Source organism: Hetaerina americana, unplaced genomic scaffold (genome assembly GCF_022747635.1).
Source record: "Hetaerina americana unplaced genomic scaffold, ioHetAmer1.1.p SCAF_265, whole genome shotgun sequence".
Classification (NCBI taxonomy): Eukaryota; Metazoa; Arthropoda; class Insecta; order Odonata; family Calopterygidae; genus Hetaerina; species Hetaerina americana.
In genome coordinates, this window is record NW_027286836.1 from 152,530 (window position 1) to 168,632 (window position 16,103).

The 16,103-nt window shown below is 41.6% G+C and overlaps 2 protein-coding genes across 4 annotated transcripts in view; one reads left to right on the forward strand and one right to left on the reverse strand.

The window, feature by feature from the left end:
- Window positions 1-16,103, forward strand: part of Roc2 (Regulator of cullins 2) — a 187,801-nt gene that overhangs the window by 64,858 nt on the left and 106,840 nt on the right. The gene's annotated exons all lie outside the window — the stretch shown is intronic.
- Tret1-1 (Trehalose transporter 1-1) overlaps window positions 1-16,103 on the reverse strand; it is a 153,677-nt gene that overhangs the window by 48,656 nt on the left and 88,918 nt on the right. For all 3 annotated transcript variants that reach the window (XM_071586829.1, XM_071586830.1, XM_071586831.1), the window contains exon 3: window positions 11,393-11,854. In XM_071586829.1, coding sequence (XP_071442930.1) covers window positions 11,393-11,854 — 462 coding nt within the window. The remainder of the gene's footprint in view (window positions 1-11,392; window positions 11,855-16,103) is intronic.

Genomic DNA, 16,103 nt, shown 5'->3' on the forward strand with positions numbered 1-16,103 from the left:
TAGGAATGAAGAGAGGAAGCAAGTATGTGAAATTGAAGGACTTATTGTAGTGTCAAATGTCGTTTTGTTTTGTTATGTGATTCAAGGAAATATATCGTTGTATCGTTGCATAGTCTTGTGTCCACCCAAAACCTGCCCTCAATGGTAGAATACCAATTAATATTAAATACAATGTTCATGTCAGTTTTTAATTTATTGCGTTTGGTTCAGTACAGTAACTAGGAGTGTCTAACGAAGAAGTTCATGCTTCGGCGGTTATTAAAGCCGTGAGGAATGGAATAGGAAGGCCGAACAAACTTGGGGCATTACAATTTTCAAAATTGCAACCCTTTCTTCCCCGTTGTGAACGTTTCCATAATTATTCCTCCAGGGCCTCATGTCTCGTGACTATAATGGAATTATTTTTCTTTCTCAATTCTCATGTCCTAATCACAGCATTTATGATTTGTTTATTTTTTCTCCTTTTCAAAGTTACAATCTGCTGTGAATGCCGCGCATTGCTGAAATCCTCATGATAGTCTAAACAAGATGGATTCCATTCATTTTATAAAGTTTAAATGGAACGCATAATGCATGACAAATATTAAATTCGAACATTTACAAATCTATGAATTAAATTTTTGACGAACGAAGTAACTGGGTCTGACCAGATTGGTTTCTGCTATTGGAAGCTCGGTTCGCGCTTTTGGAAAATATTTCAGTACTCATTGCTACTTGGAATAATTGAATGGTGTTTGGAAAAGGGCCTCTCCTCCCTGTGTTGTCTTGAGTGGATGGGGAATTGGCACTGAATTTGACCATAGGGCTGTTGGCCGACCTTCATTGGGCAGCCAATGGTGGGTCGAGGGTGTGTCTAGGGACCGACTGCCTCATCTCCTTACTCTCCGCCCCCTTCCCATTCCCTCTCTTCTCCCCCTTCTCCTTTCCCCTTTCTTCCCCCTTCCTCTCTGCTCCCTTTCTCTCGATGGCGCCTCTAGCGAAGGGAAACGCAGGGGCCAATGGAAATTTACCGAGTCGTGTGATCAATCGTGCCAGATCTCTTCGACAGCGCTTTCTTTGTACGACCTCCCAATAATAGTTGACTCCCATCGGCTGTGCCATCGACCCATGGACAATTTCCTCCCTATCCTCCTCCTCCTCCCGCTCCCCCGCCGGCTAACCCCCTGCCTCTCTTTCCTCCCTCGTTTCTCGAGATGGGAGAGTGGAGGGTTTAATTCAAAGTCATTCAGCAGTGCGACGTGTCTATGTTCCATTCCTCACGGGGTGTCTTTGCCTCCGCTGCCCCTCACTTCCCGTGCAATGCCCCGTGAATTACGTGAGCGCTCCTTGTGCTATATTTTCGCGAAGGACTCGGGTTTACTTTCACGTGGAAATTATGCGTTCTTCTTCTGCATTGCGAGAATTTCTTATAGTCTCGCAATATGAGATGACGATATTTATTTGACGACTTCAATTATATTGTGTTCCCACGAAGGAATAATTATTATATTAATTATATAGTTGTTAATTGGAATTCAAAGAGTAATCGACGTTCGTTTTGCATTGTGAGCTTGAGCGAATCGAAGGTAGGTAGTTTTGAGGGGAGGCGACCGACAGCTAAGGTCATTTGCGCCATAGGGGATGGATAGGAAAGGATGAAGGGTGGAGAGAAACCCGGCGTCGGCATTAGCCTACTCTTTACGAAAGGCGCCAAGGGGTCCGCAGTTTAACGTCCCATCCGACGGACGGCGTACTCACTCAAAGTGCCCTCCACAAAGCACCTCAAGTAGGGATCGAGATACCTCTGAAAAATATTCAACACCGCCGGGATTTGAACCCGCGCCCTCATGGTGGGAAGCCAGTACGTTAGCCCCCGCACCATCTCGATCCCGCGAATCGAAATATTCCGAGTAGGAGAGAGAGAGAGAGACAAGGAAATGCACCTGGTTTGAAATTTTACATTACATTCTGATGAATGAGGTTGGGAATAATGAATGAAAGAATGAATTACATTGTTTAAATGTTAAAAAAAAAAACCAAATTTCCATGACATTGTAACTGTCCCTTAAACTGCATATGGAATAAGTAGCTGTGATCTTGTTATGTATTTAAACGGCTGTGAACAAAAAGGTTGATAAGGAAATACTAAACATGATAGCGACCATTTTAATAGTATCATTTTAAACATGATGTGACGTTGGCTGGAAAAATGGATACGTGTCCTTACTACTTTCTTCTAAGAAAAGGGGAATTTATCCTTCGTCCCATATACCTCCAGTTCTAGTTTTTAATCTCCTTTGCTCATTTCATTGTAGATGTAGATTTCTATCACATGTTACTTCCTCACTTTTTATCGTTGACTACAAGCCACAAGCTTTAACTCGAGGATCATCTTGATAGGTTTCGATTTAGAGTTCAATTGGCAAGTGTGAAACGCTAATATTTTTCCTTGGGGTACGTAGGGTTTTCCAGGAAGCCATGGGACCTTTTTCTCAAAGTTTATCTTCAAGTTCTCTGATAAGTATTAAATTTAATATGAAACTTTCAATTTCGCGTATTGTTTAATATAGGCAAGTGGCAAGTACTGTGCCATTTATTATCACCAGCAGGCTTCTTCATACGTACAAAATTCAAGGGCTCATGAACGGACTTGTATCTTTGATAAACGGGATCCTGGTTTTGTTTCGACATCGGCATAAATTCCCGGCGATTCACCAAAAAGGTGTGGCAGGGGGTGCAAGCACCCAGTGGGAAGTGTTCAAGTTAAGGTTGCCCACAGTTCGCAACCGGATGGAAACCCTGAACCCTTTTTGAGTCATTAGTTGAAGCACTGAATCCAGCGCGCTATTGCCGAGCCACCATACTTCTCTACTTGTAAACTGTGTTGTAATTCATGTGCTTTGCCCCCTAATCTGCCCCCTTCCTCGCACTATTTTTTTAAGGGGAAATTGCTGCTGCCGCTCATAATTCTCCTCTTCCTCCGATGCCCTCTTTTTCCTTTAAAAGTGTCACGTGGCTTTCCTCTCCTGGCGATCGACCATTTATTAACCAAGATGGCCTTCGGGCATGCATGCACGGCCATGTCCCCTCTCCGCTCTTCCGTCACTCTCCCCTCCCTGCGAGGTCTCACCACTTTTGCTTCCCCCGGATTCCCATACTGTCGAATCCCCCTTTCAAAACCAACTGCGGCTCCCTTTTCACTATCCATCAGGTTTGCGGTTTGCTATGCATGTCAAACATTTAAGTCAAACCAGTGTAATGAAAACTCGACAAAACAAGAATTCGATACCAATATTTGTAGTAAGTATATAAGTTTCAAGGGGATCGAGTCTGTATGCTGGCTAGTTTCTTGGCTTCCAAACCAATGATTAGGGTTTTAATCCCGATTGGGCAGAATTTCTTTCAGGTATCCCACTTATTAGGGAGACACTGAGAGTGCGATGAGATGCTGAAGACGGTAATAGATTCTCGAGAAAACGAAGTAGAGGGAGGAAAAGAAAAGGAATTTTGGATGGAATTAAAGAAAGTAGAAAGTATGCAGTGCTAAATAATTGCTTCTTGCATTATCTAGTCAGTGCGTAGGAGTTCAGTAGAATGCATTGCCTGAGTTCATTAAAAACCTATCCTAAGCGTAAGCCTGCTTCAAATAAAAAATTCTAATACTTGTGTGCGTGGTGGAAAGTATTTCCAACGATATTGAAATTAAATGAGATTATTATTACTTCGTGATTCTACACACAAAGTGTGTAAATTACGAAGTCAATAATATCATTTCGTTTCAATATGTTATGCAAATACCATGAAGTTACGCCGGAGGCAAAAAATTTCAAAAATATTTCAAATGAAGTACGCCGTCCGTCGGATGGAACGTTTAACTACGAGTGACCCCATGGAGTCCTTCGTCAAGAGTAGGTTAATGCCGTCTTCAGGTTTCTCTCTCCCCATTTGTCCTCCCATTCCCTGAAAATCCTAACTCTGCCAAATTAGCTTAGCTCTCGGTCGCCTCCCATAATAACTGTTGCTATATTATTCAACATAAATTAAATTCAGTTTCTATATTTGCAAGCAAATCATTTAATACGTCCTGACTTTGGTTCTTCTGCTAAGCCTTAGAAAGCCGAAGGAAAGTGTTTGTCGTTTGTTGAATTATTTTTACTATCTTTGACTAAAATGTTGCCGAAAATGGTTGGACATACCCGCGTTCTTCAACTGGTGACAATCTAACTTGCAAAAGGTTGAATTAAGACAGTACGTTTTACTGTTAATCATCCGGAATAACTTTTGCCGGCCTGTTTTTTTTATTGGTGGTGACCGTTTATGCGAGACAAAATTATGTGATCAGCGGTCAGAATTCACAACGGTTAATGTCTTGACTATGATTTCTTTCATTTGAACATCCATTTTCATTGAAATTTCATTTCATTTAAAAATTCTTTCTAACTTCATCATCCAGATTTACTTTATCTTATTTTCCCCAAATCTGTTAATATTCCATATCTTATAATTTTTTTCTTTGAGGAAAACAGTATTGGGATCCACTGCCGTTCAGAATCGAAAGGAGGTAGAGTTATATATAGAGGGGGGATAGAGAATGTTGCATTACTTTACTCCGCTTTGAATTAGCAGAACAGATTTTGATATATATGTGTGTGTAGGTGTATCTGTGTATATATATCATTTCAGTGTGTGAGATTTTGTTCTGGGACCGTTTTATTTTATTTCTACAAAACTTTTAAAGCACTGAAGTATAAATGCACAAAATATTACTTAAAAAATTAAGATGTATAAATATGTAAAGGTTTATTAATCGCAGTTGATATGTTAACTTTCAATACGAAATGCATATTAATTATCGTACACCAATTTCCTCCACGGTTCGCTTGTCCGATTCCCCCGTTGAAGTCTCCAGGTTTCGCTCGGTAAAGAAAAAAAATGTTTTCCGTTAATTTTCGTTCATCTCCTCGCGGGTCGCTCGAGGCGTCCTGCAGTCAGCAATCCCATCCCTCCTTTGTCGTCCCTCATTTCGATCGCAGTTCTCACGCGATCCATTCACCGCGGAGGGCCCTCGGGAGCGTGTTCAATTGGCTTAATAACTGCTTATGGCGGGTGCGTGAATTGACCGTGTTCTTCGGAGAGCGTTAAATTATCGCGGAAGAGTGGAGAGGAAAGAAGTCTCAGTTCTTGTGAATGAGGTCGGACTGAATTCCAAAGGCTTTTTTTTTGGCGGAAACATTTCCCATTGCTGAAGGGTGATTTATCTTGGGTCAATTTTTGATACGGTTTGCGCGATTCTTGGCCCTGCTATGCCTTTGATTTTTGCTAATTCGGAACTTTGGAATGCGTTGTCCAATTAAGCCCCCGGAAGTTGTATGAACCTTGGGACCTTAATGTGGCTTTCCTGCTTTTTTCAGTTCAGTCTCATTGTCGTCAAATTAGGTCATGTTTTCACCTCAGCTTATTTTCATGATGATTGGCTCATCGGAGATTTCTTGTGGCGTTGAAAGTAATCCAACATAATAAATAATAAATGCTTTCCGATTCCACGTATTACTATTAACTGCGTATTTTTGTCCTGAAATTATTTGTACTCTTTCGAATGGAGTATTTTATGAAATCATTATCCTTGCTGATTTCTCCCACTCGCGTAGATGATCTCTCATTATCAGCGCTAATTCCCAAATCGCTTCTCGTCTCAAAATGACCGCCAATTAGTCTCTTAATTGTGTAATAACAAGTTGAATGAAATCTCATACTTAGTGTATGGTAAGAAAAGTGTTGACTCGAGTTTACAAATTATTTGCTCGTTTGTCACTCAAAGAAAATCATGTATTCGAATTAATATTAATTTCTTTTCATTCGGAAATGTTTTTGATGTAATTGAACAGGATGGAGTGGTCATCTTTCTCTTCTAAGTTCTGTCCTATCTTATATACTATCAAAACGTTAATTTTCGAGGGATTTCAATGGCCAACGAAATGTTTGGTTTTTGAAAAGTTCCCTCAGATATAATATTGCGTATCTTCAAGTTCATTGATCAAGTCCCCCTTGCTTACAAACGTTTGTGTGGTTTCCACCTAATAGTCTAACGGCAATTATTACCAGCCCGCGTATATTCCCTTTTACAAAACACGTGATACCCTTGAATTAAAAGCTAACCAACTCCTATAAAAATTAGTCTGGTCCTGTCTAAAGTTGAGATTTCCATCTGGCTAGATTTCAGTCAGAAAAAAAACTATCGTTGGTCATTGAAATCTTTCCAAAAATAATATTCATATTGGATCAAAATCAGAAATCATTTTTAACATAGTATTATTTGATGAAACCTGTTGCTTTCAAGCGAGATAAATATACTGGTTCATATTTTTTTACCCAGTTGAATTCTATGTGACGAATAAAAATGTAAACAGTATTGACGGCAGTAGGAAACTTCAAATTCTATGCAGATCCTTAGCATGGGTTTACTTTTTAAAGATATTACATACTCTACGTATTGGGAAACACTTTTCATTAGTCGAGCTTAGTTACAATGTCACGAAAATACAAAGATACCGAATGCATGTTGTTGAATTCAACCCCTATTATTTCATCTGAGTGCCCGTTCTTAAAGTTACTGGTTAAAGTATTATGAAAAGCACTTGTAAGTTTAGCATGAAACTTTGTAATGGGAAGAAAATATGTTACGGCAAAACATGGTGAAAGTCGTTTTAAACTCAGTTCAGTTTCAATAGAACTACCTGCACGTACATCTACACAATAAACTGTAAGCCGCCACCCGCAACTGTCTAATGAATTTCATTTCATTAAGGCTAACCCGCTTATTCTTCTAATGTGAATACCCCATCAAAGTTTTTATGTCAGTTTGTCACCTAAGTATTTGATATGTTTTGAAATTATTAACTCGATATAATTTCGTCTTTTCGGTACTGCACATTTTCATATTCTTAATTTAATCATTCTTTACAGCTTTCCGATGCTTGGTTTTAGTGAGTAGTACTTTATCTCTCGGTTTCATTTTTTATCTGTAAATCACCGTCTGTAAAAAAAGTAGGTCGCTCCTAACGGGTGAGCTTAGGTCGTTTCATTATAAATAGAAGAGTAGGGGCCCTATAACACTTCCCTGCGGCACTTCTGCAATTAAGTCTGCCTCTTATGAACTCTAAGTACTTGTCTAAGGGCATTGCGTCGATGTTAATTTATTGATATTGCTTTTAAGATAAAGCGCATTTGGATCGCTTTAGTAGTTTACTTTGTTGGTAGTTATCTATATGCGGTGTCTATATGGAAGTCATTCTCTCAAGAGTGCTCGAAATGCGTGAGGAGCTCCTCGATTTGGTTCGACGGGTTCCGCGTTCTGTACGGCGACGGGGCGAGAACGTTTCCGGGAATTCGTCGAATCCCGCACTCCCGCCTCCTCGCCACCTTCCTCCCCTCCCTCTCTCCCGCCCGTTCTCTCGGTCTGCCTCGTTTGTGTGTTGCCCATCCCCTCGTCTTCATTGGTTTGCCTGCCAGGCACACGCGACGTGGGGGTTGCATCCTTTCAGGATGAGGGTCCCGGGAATCGAGGACCCCAGTGCCGGAATTCGCGGGATTCTTTCGTCGCTCTTCTGACGCTGATGGCCGATGGAGGCGATGTCGCTGCCCCAAGCTTGTTCATATAAGAGTACGAAGTGATAATAGCCTTTTCTGAATCAATTTTACTCACCTTTCAGTCAATTACGTTCTGAGAACGAATTTTACTTTTCGTTATTTAAAAAAAATAATTTTTGCGGCGAATTGCGGATTATTTCCTACTTCTCTGTGAAGAGCTGTCCATTCCGGAAGCGGTTTTGTTTTTCATTCGAAATGTTGATTTCCATTATTCTGATAATTTCTTCTCTCAAACGGCCGTAATAACGATGGGAAATGAATAGCTATGAATGTAGCCCAGTTACCAGGCTGATGCGATTACAGACGGTGTATCTAAATTGACCTTGGGCTGTGATCCATTGTCCCTCCTGCAGCCGGTTGCTATTGTATTCTTCGATTTGATGCACGCGAAAGTAATTTACTTCTGGCGCCAGGTAGAAATAGGGCTGTGCGATATTCATTTGCGATCGATATTTCAAACTGTGATATGAAGTAAATGTAGATATGGCGACGATACCTCGTCATGGGGATAATATTCGGGTATTTCGTTTATTTTTGAATGCATAGAGTGATATCGAGTAGACATCGTACATGCAGTCATATCAACTACTATGTCAGTATCGGCACTATATTTCCGCATGCATCGACGTAGTCGATGTGAGAAATGTTTCGTCCTGGTGTAGTCGATGTATCGACATTCTGCACAGCCCTACCAATGTCGTCTGTGATTCGGCGGGAAAAACAACCAAGTCCTCGGACGGTGCTGCATGTCTGAGACGCGTGAGACAGAGGTCAAATTACGACCACCGCCTGAAGGCTTGCTATAATTCGGTCTTGACATTGGGGGTGGTAGGTGAGGGAGGGGGCGTGAATAATCAGCTTAAAGAGATGTATCCTTCGCATTAATTAATGGCATTAGCATTGATTCGTTTTGCTTTCTTCCCCTGACATTGATCCTTTCGCGTTCTCCAGATAATGACTTTGGAGCGCCAATAGTTAGCGATCGCCGGACTCACGTTCCTGATTGATTGTGTCTCGCCCGCGAGGCGGTACTCTCGTTGAAGCACTGTGTCTTTCGCGCACTTTATCATATGATCTCTATAGGGATTTCTCCTCGACTTAAAAGATTTCTAGCTTCATCTATTCTACTCTCGTTTTCCTGGAAGACCATTGTTCGCATATGCAGTCCCATTTCGAAAGGACTTCAAGAATGATATGGTTAAAGAATTTAGAATATTCCTCAACAATTAAGGTTTATATAGTTTTGGTCGGTGTCAGTAGTTTAACAAACCACATTTTTTTCAAGGATTTCTCTCGTTTCCGCTAACTTTTTCCCCAATCATTCATCTCTATCGGTTCCCCAAATTTTTTGTACCGTCTTGGCGATTTTCTGAGTAAAAAGCTATATTCAATTAATGTCACATCCCATCCCGCCTTATTCATCCCCTTGAAGTCTCCAAAGGACGTTCATTTGAGTTTACAATGGTTTCCAGGGACACTTTTCCTTTTTTTCGTTATCGTTTTAAGACAAGGTTTCGAGGCCTGGGATCGAATTTGATTAGCGTAAAATATAGAATCGCAATGACTATTGTAATTCTTTTTGTCTCGTTCCTGTCGCCCTCCGCGGTGTCGTAAAACCCTTTCAATTCTTTAGGAAGGTCTCTCGGAAAACGTAAGTGATATACCCGACCGAAGAATGTGCCTCACACGAACAGAAACCAACCAACCTTGTGACGTCTTACTTTTGTTGGCGATGTCGCCTACTTACCTGGCCCGAGGGAACGATGGGGGATGTCTTTGTGGAGGCTTTTTGAATTGGGTCATGTATGTATTTGAGGAGTATGGGGGTCGACCCCTTGCAGTTGATCGTCGTTAAAGCGGGACTCATATAAGGTTCTTCGTTCTTCTAAGTTTCATCGATTATTCCCATTCCACGAGACTCGGGAGGCGTAAGAGGAAGAAAACCTTGTGTGCTTTCTATTTTTTTGCCTTTACTCTCTCTCTCTCTCTGGCCTTTTCTTATTTATTGGTTAGGGGAAATCTCTTCAACTCGATGATATTTTGCGTTTCTTTAAGTGTCCCCGGCGCAGACGCACAAGGATACCGATTAAGTCATTGGATTTCGAGTTGTTATTTCTCGTACAGGTTTTTGATTTGCGAAATTTCTGCTCGACTCGGTTGGTTCTCGTGCTTTTAAAGAGTCGTGGAGTAGAAAAATGTTTGAGATCAGTTCCCTATGCGAGACAGAGAGAGAAGCAATTACGCCGCAGTTTTTCCAGTTTCAATATTGCTAATACTTTATGCAGAGCTAAGTGGTGAGGACTTCGAATAATACTGGAATTTCAACTTCGGAGAAAATTATTCTTGCAAAAAGTTTCGCCTTATTCATTCTGTTGTAATGATAAGTTGGAATAAATGCACTTCCAGTTTCCTGCGTTCACATAAAATCGGAAAAAATATTTCTCAATCTTTTTGTTCGCAAATGAAAGAATTTTTTAGATGTTTAAAATTCAGGTTTTTCATTGATACTTCTTTTTTGTATTCCCACAGTTTTTTTTAATATAACCCTTTTTATCTTACAATTATTGTTTTTTGTTGAATACAAAGGGGTAAATTCTTTCCTGTTAATTTCATTCTTAAATTTTCATTCATAGCATGCGAGCGTAATTGATTGCGCAAAGTTGTGTGCCAACATTTAAAAAAAATAAGATAAATGATAAACGCCAAGCGTGGTTTTTGAGGGTTGATGAGTCATTTAAAAGCTACATGCACAGAAATCAGACGTTTTCTCCAATACTCCACTCATTTCAATTCCCCCTACAAAATCTTGTTGATTTATCTGCCCAAAAATAATTTTTTGGTGACTTGTAAAGTAATTACTAGTTTTACCCGCATTGGTAAATTCCTATTGAAAGTACCAATGGCGCTCTTCGGTATTTTTTTGATGAAAAAATGTTTGTTGTCATAATATGTTTTGCACTTACACAAGGACAGATTAATTATGTTTTGTTTATTTTTCATTTTGGAAACTTTTCCAAATAAAATATGGTATTGCATGCTTTCTGGATTTTTTGATTTAAACTAAGCCTAGTAAAGAGCATCAGATAGCCATTATAAAAATTTAATATCTTTTTGTTTTTTGCTTGATCCGCTATGCCGCTAGAAGTAATGATCATATTGACTAGACATTAGCTCCATGCAAACATAGGCACTTTTTTCAAAGCACAGGATTCTTTAATTCGTTGCCCTGGTTCGAACCCAGAAATGTTCGTTTTTTAATGACGTTTGATGGGAAAAAACTAATACTTATCGCGCAGCACAATTTCCATCCACTCATTAAAAGATTAAATCTGTAAGAATCGCACGGAAATGTAGCTAATACTAGATTACACTTTTTTTCATTCTGTTTATCCATTTTTCATGACATCGACCGAATTTTGTAAGAAAATTTGATTCAAACTTAAATTGATGTAATTACATTCCAATGTATCTCCTCATCGTCATTCCCGCGTTCAAACATTTTTCCGTATTATAATTAAGAACCTGTTATATACCTAGCCGCACATACCTGCGGAGCGCTTTGAGAAATCGTTTAATTTAGAATTCACCGTCAAAATCGCGGAACGTACCACGAGGGAGTGAATGTATGAAGGGATAGATGGAAGATCAGAGAAATGAAAGTTCCTTTTTTTCACGACAAGTGACAACACGTGGACTGTAAATGAGTGAGAGATGGGATTTTTAAATGAAAAAAATGAAATAAACCGCTTTCGCGGCCTTAACTCACCTGCGGGAATAATCTGCTAGCTCTGCGGCCGCCGGTGATGGCCACCTCGTCCATTCTGTCCGACAGGACCATCATTGTCGTGTCTATGATGCCCTCGTCGTCGTCATCCTCGTCATCATCATCCTCGTCGTAGAAGTCCCTCCCGCCGGTCAGCGAGAGGTGCTTCATCGCCTCGTGGTGCGATTCCCCGTCGGACGAGTGTATCTCCTCATCGTCATTCCCTTGACAGCCCTCCAGCAGGGCGTCTCCCTCGTGCTCCTCGTCGTCCTCTCCCCCACGTAATTCGGATATGTCGCCCCTAGGTCCCGGTGACTCCCGGGCGTCATCTTCTCCCTCCCTCGCATCCTCCCCGGCGATTCCATAGTTCCCCGTCGCCTTCCGCCTCGGCTTCCTCGTTCCGACGCCCATCTCGTCCCCCTTGTTCGACCTCTTCTCCTCGATCTCCTCGTCCAGGCCGAGTACCTGGTGGGTCAACAAAAGGTTCAGGTCCTTGTAGCTCATCCCGTTGATTTCGCTGACGGCACTCAAGGGATTCTAATCGAAAACTTCCTCGCCGTCTTTCCTGTCCTGGATGAACTTCCTACGCGTCTAAACCTCCTCCGATCGATCCACCCAAATGTGCGCGCAAGTGTTTTCTTTTTTTTCAAAGTCTTCCTCCCGATTGTCTTTTTTTTGTTTAATTCGATCCTGTTAAGGGAGCTGGGGATGGAGGATGGTTTAACGTGGCAGGGCGATGCGTGAGTCTTTTTTTCGCGAAAAGGTTTTTGTTGGTTTACTCTATGGTTGCAGTGATGTCTCGTTCGAGTTCATGCGGGTCCGGCCTCCCCGGAGTGTCTCCCAGAGTGGACGGGCGCAGAAGGAGGCGTGGCGACGTGCCTTTTCTTGTCGGCGGTATTTGGGCGCACTCACGAGAATCATCCGCTGGCTTAAGCGATCGTCCCCTACACCCCGTGGCACGCGTGTCCTCCGATGTCACGTGGTTGACCCGGGATTATCGTTCGCTGGAAAAACTGTCGCTTCCCACCCCTCCTATCTTCCGTTTCCGTCTGCGCGCGGCGAGACAAAATATATCTCTCTCTCTCCGTCTCTTTAAACAGCCTCCTCAGGGTTCGCGCCGGCAAGGGTCGTCCTCAGGGTGCTTGTCGCCTCGGGCGTTGTGGGACTCAGCCTCGCCCTTCGACTGGGAGGTGACCTTACTCCTCTCCTCTGTCCGTCTGGTGACGCGCGTTCGGCAGAAGAGTTTCTTGCACACATATACACACACACATACACAGGGAAACGTACATGTGCATGTATATGTATTTGGTATGTTTACACCTACGTTTGTGACTGGCGGGAGGGAAACAAAAGCGCGTCGTGGCGTGGAGGACGTATTAAGGCTGGGCGGAGCGTCACGTCGCCTTTATATACAAGCGAAGGAGGGGATGAGAGAAACCTCTGGTGGGGTGAATAGAATTGCTCCGAAGGGAAGGTGGTTGGGAAAGGCGTAGGGGAGGGGTAGTGCTGGTGGTTAGGGGAGGGGGTTGGAGTCGGATTACCTTTCTTGCCTGAATTCGTTGCCGGATTTTATTTGGTTAAGTTCTTTTTATACCTAGGCACCGCATACACAGCTAATAGTTTCATATCTATCTTTGTGCTAATTATTCCAAATCGGTTCCAAAAGAGATAGAGAGGGGGGGGTGTTTGTGGACAGACAAAGGGGGAGGGAGGGTTGGGTCCGGTTCGGTCCGGTCGGGTGGAGGGGGGGGGGAATGAGTTTTATTTTAAACCGCTTTTTTTCTTTAAGCTACTCGTGTTTTTCGTTGGGGAATGATGGCTTCCTCATAATTGGGCGCACATTAGAAGAGGTGGATTCTTGATCGACTCAAGGTCGACCGTGCGAAAAAGATCCTTCGGAGGGTAGGTTGAACCCGTGCGCAAATAACCTGATCGCCGTTAATTTTATTGCGTTCCTCAACGGGGAGAGATGTGTGGTGTAATCATATATGGTTCCGTTGAGGGCGGAATTGAACTGACGTGCGAGACATTGGCATAATTTCCCGTGCAACTCTCTTCAAGCTGCATCAGCACTCCCTGAGACGAAAGATCTTTTCTTTTTCTCTCGCCTCGAAAAGGTTCGTAGTAGGACTTGTGCCGAGTTCTATCTTTGGACAATCCTCGATTTGTACGGACGGATGCCATTGCAAGAGATGACATTTCTGTCTGCTCCCTCCTGTAACTATGAGCGGATCGATGCCAACTTTTATTCCCGAACGGCTGTTGCAACTCTGCACGTGTTTTCATTCAGTCATATATATATATATATATATATATATTCCATTCCACTTTCTCTTGTCTATCTCGAGTTGTTACGCAGTCTCAAGTATTGTATATGGAAACATTCAAGTCATTGGGTGTAATATGTCCGGTCGGTGTCCGTGGGTGATGGTGAGTGATCCGGTTGCATATTGATGGCCAAGTTCAACCTTTTTTTTTCTTCCTTTGTTGCCACGCGTAGTGAGCGCGTAAGATTTGGTGTAAATATCTGAATCGTGTGCTTTAAATCTAACGAATTCTTTTTCGGGGGGATTCGTTAAATTTGTTTGGGAGCCAGGTCAACTCATTTTCACGAACCGGAAAACGTATCCTCTTTTTTTTCACGCTCTCTATTACTTTGCCACGTTCATATTGTCGAAGGTAACTGATTTTATGAAAGTTTACATCTACGTCTTATTCCACGTGGCGCCACTTGCGTGTGTGGCATGGGATGTAAGTTCACCAGTCATTGTTATGTTAGAGAAATTAGTTAATAAGTGATATTCCTCAAAGTTCTGTTTTCGCTAAGTTAGAAATATCGCACTTGATGTTTTTTGCTGTTGTTTTCACGAACTGTGCGAGGGAAAGAAAGATTCCTGATATGTCGATCTGGTTGACCATGCGGTCTCTTCTACCAACGTAGGGCGGCGATAAAATCACTTTTTTCGCGTAAACGTTAAACTCATTTGATTTTTATTTTAACTGCAATGATTTTTTAATATACTAAATTAGATATCTTCGTCCTTCCGTTTGGTTCCCAGCATAGGGTCTACAATAAAAGTAATAATGATGTCTCGCATGTTGTTCGTTATTGGCGATTATTCAGTATGGTGGCGGTGTAACGTATTATTGGTTAATTTTTATTCCCTCTTTTTAATATACCTGAGCACTTCTACGGTGGGTAAAATCAACACTAGTTTTAAAGTTAAGTTTTCCGCTAACACACACACGTATATATATATATATATATATATATATATATATATATATATATATATATATATATATATATATATATATATATAACCATAAACACAGTAATCAACCCGAAGGTCGGTTTAGTAGGTGATGGTAGAGATCACCCAGTACTATTAATTAGCAGTGTATATATATATATATATATATATATATATATATATATATAATATAGTACAAATAATTTATATATGTATATAATATAGTATATATATAATTTATATATATGTATATATATATAACTAAACCAAATATATTTATATATATTTATAAACCAAAACACAGTAATCAACCCGAAGGTCGGTTTAGTAAGTCATGGTTGAGTTCACCCAGTACTAAGCCCTATACGGCGTGTGAAATTCACACATCAGGGCCAGTTCGTTTCCCTGTGCCGGTTATGGTTTCCCAGGAACATCTGGTACCCGAAAAATCACATAAGCTTGGGTGGAGCTGCAGGTGCCCTGAGTGTCGAACCCGTGACCATTCGGTCAGCAGTCCAACGCTCTACCCCCTGGACTACCGCAACCCACATTTATATATATATATACTATATATATTTATGTATATAACTTTATATAGACACACTCACACGCACAGATGTATATGTGTGCACCATCATACATGTCCTTTTCATGGATTTTAGATGATTTTTTCCCCTTTCCCTCACCCCTTAATCACAATCCCTCTCCCTCATCCCACACCCTTCCCACCTGGTGCACCCTTGCACCCTCTGCCACACACCTTTTTTGGTGGATCGCGGGCTATTTGTGTACATGTAAAATTCGCGAGTGTGCATCTTTCATGTGTGTCCTGTGTACTTCCGAAATCGAGCCCAGCTGGGCAGGGTCACGAAATGCTCGGAGCATATTCAAGGTGAGTTCTAACCAACGCGAATTATCAACTCTCCTTTCACGCCTTCGTTCGAGTATTTTCGCACTGCTCGTTTGATGGATCTAAATTTCTTTAATGAAACTTCGCAGGAGTTCCCAAACGTGTTTTTTCGCCGAGATAGATACAGTGTTAGCGTGGCACCTCAAACATTTTGCTAGGTCCGTTGGTTCTGGTATCTACCTCCCCGGTCTACCTACGGATTTGTGGTCCGTCTTGTGTGGATCTCTTTGTCCAGTCATATATTACTGAAGACACCGCTCTTGACACCAAGCGCATGTCGATATTGGTAAGATTGTTAGAAAGAGAATCACATTCAGATTCATTACTTGTATCTCGGCAGTTGTTCGAATAATCCGCGAATAATACGAATAGGGGTGGCTAGGTTACAATTAACGGCTTGTTTTTATTTTATTTTTTTTTAATGATACCATGAGAGCCACCACTTGGGTGTGTTGGTAGGGTATGGTTCATCGCCAGACATGCAACAGCAAAAATGAAGTTTTTCAAAATACGTGCATGCTCACATGTACAAACACGTACACGAGGCGCA